At 40.7% G+C, this 6,484-nt stretch overlaps 1 protein-coding gene across 1 annotated transcript in view; it reads right to left on the reverse strand.

Moving 5' to 3' along the window:
• The window catches only part of LOC106883308 (ranBP2-like and GRIP domain-containing protein 3), a 9,626-nt gene extending 3,148 nt beyond the window's left edge, over window positions 1–6,478 (reverse strand). Inside the window, exons 1-5 of the mRNA XM_014934268.2 lie at window positions 6,351–6,478; window positions 4,632–4,761; window positions 2,959–3,130; window positions 1,433–1,657; window positions 111–203 (exon numbers count right to left, since the gene is read on the reverse strand). Coding sequence (XP_014789754.2) covers window positions 111–203; window positions 1,433–1,657; window positions 2,959–3,130; window positions 4,632–4,761; window positions 6,351–6,469 — 739 coding nt within the window. The 5' untranslated portion in view covers window positions 6,470–6,478. The remainder of the gene's footprint in view (window positions 1–110; window positions 204–1,432; window positions 1,658–2,958; window positions 3,131–4,631; window positions 4,762–6,350) is intronic.
• Window positions 6,479–6,484: the final 6 nt, after the last annotated feature.

Consider the following 6,484-nt stretch of genomic DNA (forward strand, 5'->3'; position numbering starts at 1 on the left):
AAGGAGGAGAGAGAGGGAGGGAGAAAAAGGAGAAAGGAGAGATGGTAATTCATCATCATCATCATCAACCACATTCGTATGCAGATTGAAGGAAGATGGATGCTACTTACAGTTAGGCTGAGCTTCATCCTTGGTTGCATTGTAATAATGGAGACACAACCAGATGATGCTATTGAGATCAGTTGAGTTAAGAAGGACCGAGACTGAAATATTAAAAGAACGAAAATAAGACACACTGGTGAATGGCAAACAACAAGAACAAAATATTCAGCAATAAGGCCCAGTCTGCAGCAATTTGTTGGGCTAATTAGGAGCAGGCTTGGCCGTGTGGTAAGAAGTTTGCTTCACAATCATAGGTTTTGAGTTCAGTCTCATTGTGTAGCACTTGGGGTTCAGTCCATATGCATGCGCGTTTGTATGTGTGTGCATGTGTTTGTATGTTACAGTGTGTGGCTTAATGGTTAGGGTGTTGGACTCACGATCCTAAGATTGTGGTTTCAATCCCTGGACCGGGCAATTCATTGTGTTCTTGAGCAAAACACTTCATTTCACATTGCTCCAGTCTACTCCAACTGTAGAAATGGGTTTAGTCTGGAGAGGTGGAGGCGCAATGGCCCAGTGGTTAGGGCAGCGGGCTCGCGGTCATAGGATCGTGGTTTCGATTCCCAGACCGGGCGTTGTGAGTGTTTATTGAGCGAAAACACCTAAAGCTCCACGAGGCTCCGGCAGGGGATGGTGGCAAACCCTGCTGTACTCTTCCACCACAACTTTCTCTCACTCTTACTTTCTGTTTCTGTTTTGCCTGTAATTCAAAGGGTCAGCCTTGTCACACACTGTGTCTCACGCTGAATATCCCCAAGAACTACATTAAGGGTACACGTGTCTGTGGAGCGCTCAGCCACTTGCACGTTAATTTCACTAGCAGGCTGTTCCGTTGATCGGATCAACTGGAACCCTCGACGTCGTAAGCAACGGAGTGCCAACAAACACAACACAGTCTGGAGAGGGATGGGCTCCATCAGGCTTTCTTGCCATAGATATGTAGCATGCAGCATCCTAATGACCCCCCCCCCAAGGGGTTAAGGGATATGTCTTGTGTTCGTGCATGTCTGAGTTTGTACACATGTATTTGTGCATGTGTAGCTGAGGTTTGTCATCGCTTGGTAATTGCAAACAAGTCACTCGCATCATACAAGCAGCATCCTTTGTTTCCAACATTCCACAAAAACGTGCCTGATTGTGGGGAAATATTACTTTACTTGGAAACAGGTGAAGGGTTGGTGACAGGAAGAGTACCTGGCTGTAGAAAACCTACCTCAAATTCTATCAGACATATGCAAGTATGGAGAATGAGACATCATGGTGACACACTGACACACGGAGACAGAAAGTGGAAATATGAAGAGATGTTCAATGCAGCATTCAAACTCACCTTGATCGTACTCTGCAAGATCTGACTTTGTAGGAATAGTTGAAGTGACATTGTTGAAAGCGTTTTCGGACAGCAGGAAGGACTTGCCTCTTCCCCTGCGCATGTCACGGAATGTGAACACCAAGTCATACAACTGCTCCTTGCATTGGGGCGTGCAGCAGCGCACTGTGAGGTCGTAGATCCAGTTGGAAGAATGCTTCTTAACAACATCACACAGTACATGGCCTGAAAAGAAAGTGAAAGAGAAAGCTGTAGTAATTCTGGTTATCAAAGTGATTGTTGAATATAGAAGACTGGAAAGGATTGGTCGTAAACAGGCTTTACTTTTCGAAGAACGAGAGTATGGTATCTGTTGTTGGTTGTTTCAGTCGTGAACTTTTTTGATCAGGAGTCAGTCATGTTTAAATATCATTCCCCTGGTGTCAAGCATGTTGGAAGACCACTGAGATTGGGGCACCCTTTAGCTTTGGTTTAAGCATGTCTAAAATCTGCACCAAACCCAAGCTATGCCTGTTCCGATAATTGGTGGTGACTTAGTCAGTGGCTCAGCAACTGATAGCAAGGTGAACTGTTAAAGATCCCACAATCCCAAAGTGTGTATGCATACAACTAGGGACCACATGTGAACTTGTATTCATACTGAAACTCCAAACATACTCGTGGGTTGGAGTCAGCTAAAGCACAAACTGAGACTTCACAAGGTTGACCTTCAGAGTCTTAACCTTTCAGGTTGCAAAACCTCCACCAGTCAGTCACAAGACCCTACACACCCAATACCAAACCCATGAAAACTTATCAAAGGAGCCTCTATGTGATTGCTTGATCTGCTAATAAAAGCACCCAGATCTCCATAAAATCATAATTCACTATATTTGAAGATGATACACTGAATCAGTAATTCTCAACCTTTTTAGCATCAGGGCCACATCCAAAACCTGGATTTTTTTTTAGGGGACTGCACCAAGTCAGTTAACCTTTTAGGGTTTAAACCAGCCATATCCAGCTCAATTATTCCAACTGTTTTATGTTGAAACTGGTATGATTCAGCCCTTTACACTTACATAAGTAAACGAACACACCACTGAAAATTTCAAAAGATAATGCATGATTAATTCAAAGCAATATGAAGAAATAGGTATTACATTCAACAGAGTAATCTGAATGTTAAAGGGTTAAAGAAAAATCCATATTTAAAGATGGAAGACCGCCAGGACCCACTTGAAGGATACTTAATGGCTGCAGGAGAGCCCCATCCACCCCGCCACAATTAAGAACCACTGCTCTGGACCTTGTGAACTTTGGGTTCCAAGCACATGGGGAAAACATGATGATAGTCACAGCTGGAATGCATCTGATGACAGGCCAGCTCAATCGGGGCTGACCCAGTACTAAATTAATCGACTACAAGTGGCAAGATCAATACAGGAACTACAAGACTCCCAATAACAAAACCACCGACACCACCACCATCACCAACCATGCAAACAACAATACCAACTCTATTACAGAATGAAATGTTAACTCACCAACTTGTGATAACCGGTAACAGCCCATCTTATGCAGGTACTTCACAAACAGCCTGTTTGTCAAGTCCCCCTGCAGGTACAAGTCAGAGTGTTTATCGATAGGACGGTAGCTTACGCTGGCCAGGTAACACAGAGTTGCAGCACCTTCAATTTCTTTCCAAGTTGATTGACCCTGAGTAAACAAAGAAATAGATATGTGAATAAATATTTATATTATCTATATTTTTTTTTTAATTAACCGAAACAAAGGCAATGCAATTCACTAGAAATATAGTAACAAAAAGAATAAATCCTAATTGATATTTATAGAAGTTGTGTTTATATTAAAATCATAGACGTGTATGTGACTGGCATCTAACACAAAGTTGTGGAAGCCACTTGCATTTTGGGCAAAATTTTGTTTTACACAAGGCATATAATCCCTCATAACTTCATTTTTTGGAACTTTCAGAAAAATTTTGTGAATTTGTGTTCTACACACAGAGAACCATATGACTATGTAAAACAAATTTTAAAAAAATTTAATTTCTTGAATTTTTTTTAAAAATCAGTTTAAAACACAAACAGTCCGAATTTTTAGCTTAAATCCCAGTAATAGACCATTAAACATGTTTATGGAGATAAAGATATTGAAAAACAACAATATGTCAGAGTGACAAACAAATGAAGACAGTATAAGGTGGTTGTGAGAGATACTAAAAACAACAGTTAAATTACTCTAAACCACATTCCTCAAATTTTAATTGTTTTGCATAGTTGTATGATTTCTTGTGTAGAACACAAATTTACAAGAATTCTCTGAAAATTTCAAAAAATAAAAATATGTTATGAGGAGTTACATTCAGTGCATAAAGTAGAATTCTGCTGCATTTTGTATAAACACAAAACCACCAGAAGTCCAATTTGTGTTGTGAAGTGACAGCTTGCATGCTTCAATGATCCAGAGAGCTATGCCAGCAGAGTGCAAGCTCTTAATAGGGTCACTTATGAGGGACTAGTCAAAGGATAGAGGCCAGACTAATATGGACCGGGTCTACACAGGTGTAAAAATGGGTTTGTGTAAGGATAATACTCTTGCCTTGAAAAAACAAAGTCACTGAAAAATTGATAACTGAAAAGCTGTAAGATCAGAGAGAAAGGTCTTCCCTCAGGGAAACATATGAAGTAGTGCAGCAAAATCCGAAAGAAAGCTCCAAGGAAAAAAGCAGGGATCCAACTGGAAAGAAGCAGAAATGATTGCCCAGCCTCAGGGACAGTAGAGATAAGCTATTGATAGCATATGTTCTATTGCAGTGCTTCTCAAGCAGGCCCTCTGAGGGGTTCATATAAGGTTTTGTTAAAATTTATGTGCAAGAAACTGGTTATACATCTCCAATACACAAAATATTTTCAATGTTTTTTTTTTATAGTTTCTAATATTTAATTATAAAAAAATATTATACGCGTTTTTAGACATCAAATGGCTATGAGGGTTCAACCAAGTAAAACAGGAACCAAAGGGGGTCCATAGGGAGGGGAAATGGTTGAGGACCACTGCTCTATAGGGAACAGAGAGCTTAAGTAATAAACACTGACCGACACACACACAGAGGAATTCCTACACAACCTGTCAGTCACCCAGAGAGATGGACACTAAGAAACGAGTGTATGTTACAAGCAAGCACATCGATTACCTTAAGGGATCTCTTAAATAACAAACAGCCACAGAAAAAGAAGAAATATCCTTGCATTTCTGACAAAAATGCTGTCCATTGTGGTTGGTGGAATTGTAAACTGGCAACATTCAACAGCAGTTGGTCAAACCTGAAATAAAAACAAAAAACTATTACTTAACAATCCAGTTTTGCCATCCACCCCCGAGAAGTCTACAGTTATTTATCAACCCTTTAGCATTTAAACTGGCCAGATCTGGCCCAAATGTTCTCCCTCTTTTATGCTCAAACCAGCCAGATCTGACCTCTTACACCTACCCAACAAAGTCATTATAAAACAGTCCAGTCATCAAAATTTTAAAGCTGTGAGATAATGCATGACAAATTCAAAACAATGTGAATAAATAAGCATTACATCATTTAACGTCCGTTTTCCATGCTGGCATGGGTTGGATGGTTTGTCTGAAAACTGGTAAGCTGCATCAGGTTTCAATCTGATTTGGCATGGACTATACAGCTGGATGCTCTTCCCAACACCAACCACTCCAAGAGTGTAGTGGGTGCTTCTTATGAACTACCAGCACATAATACTACATAAATGCGAAAGGGTTACTCTTTTACTTGTTTCAGTCATTTGACGGCGGCCATGCTGGAGCACCGCCTTTAAAATATTTATTTTGCATAAACACAATCAACCACCAAAAGGTCCAGAAAAGGGTTGATTATTTTAGAAATTTCAGCCTCCAGATTCGTGATCATCACCATTTAACGTCCACTTTCTCATGCTTGCATGGTCACACAGAATTTGTCGAAGTACATTGGAGACAACATGCTTCAGGAACAACTTCTGGATTGTTAAGAAGCTTGCTCCTGAGCTCTAGGACAACCAAAATACTCATGAGTGGATTTAGTAGATAGAAATTGCGCACGAGCATGTGCATGTTTGCACCCTTGTCGTGACGTTACGTGATGGTTGCCAATGAGAACCACTGTCATTCAAGGTATGCTGATTGTTTCCAGTCTTGCATGAAAAAAATATTACCTTGCTTGGAAACAGGTATGGGTTGGTAACAGGAAGAGCATCCAACCATATAAAAATCTCCCCCCCCCCCCCCGCCAAAATTCCATGTGACCCATACAAGCATGGAAATGTAGACATTTACCCTTTAGCATTTAAACTAGTTATATCCAGCCCAGATATTCTGTTCTACGCTCAAACCAGCCAGATCCAGCCTATCACACATACCCTTCAATGGCATTTTAAAAAATATACAATCACATCAGCAAAATTTTGAAGCTTTGAGATAATGCATGATTAATTAGAAACAATCTAACCTCACCTGCATGAGTAAAAAGCACTCATGCCCACTCTGTGGGGTGGTTGGTGTTAGGAAGGGCATCCAGCTGTAAAAACCACGCCAAAACAAACACAGAAGCAGGGCACAGACTCCTGCCAAACTGTCCGACCCATGCCAGCACGGAAGGAGGATGTCAAACGATGAGGATGATGAATGAAAAAGCATTATATTTGATGGAGTAATCATCATCATCGTTTCACGTCCATTGTAATCTGAATGCGGAAAGAGTTAAATAATGATGAAGTATAAAGGATTCCTTAAAACTCCTTTGGGAACAGCTGTTGTAAGCTACTGAAAGCCAATGTTTTGGCAATTTTTGATAGTTCTCACCATTTTTCTGAATCCTAGGAAGAGGAATAGAAAGGAGAGAAAGTGTACTTACGCATGTAGAGCCTCTGTGATATCCGAAACATCTTTTGCTGGCAACCACAGCAGCAGCTGTTTGCAGTGGGCAAATACCTTATGTGTGTAGACATTGATGTCAGTTGGGTGGTGTTCCATGTGGCTGCAGACATA

The sequence above is a fragment of the Octopus bimaculoides genome, chromosome 27 (assembly GCF_001194135.2).
Source record: "Octopus bimaculoides isolate UCB-OBI-ISO-001 chromosome 27, ASM119413v2, whole genome shotgun sequence".
NCBI lineage: Eukaryota > Metazoa > Mollusca > Cephalopoda > Octopoda > Octopodidae > Octopus > Octopus bimaculoides.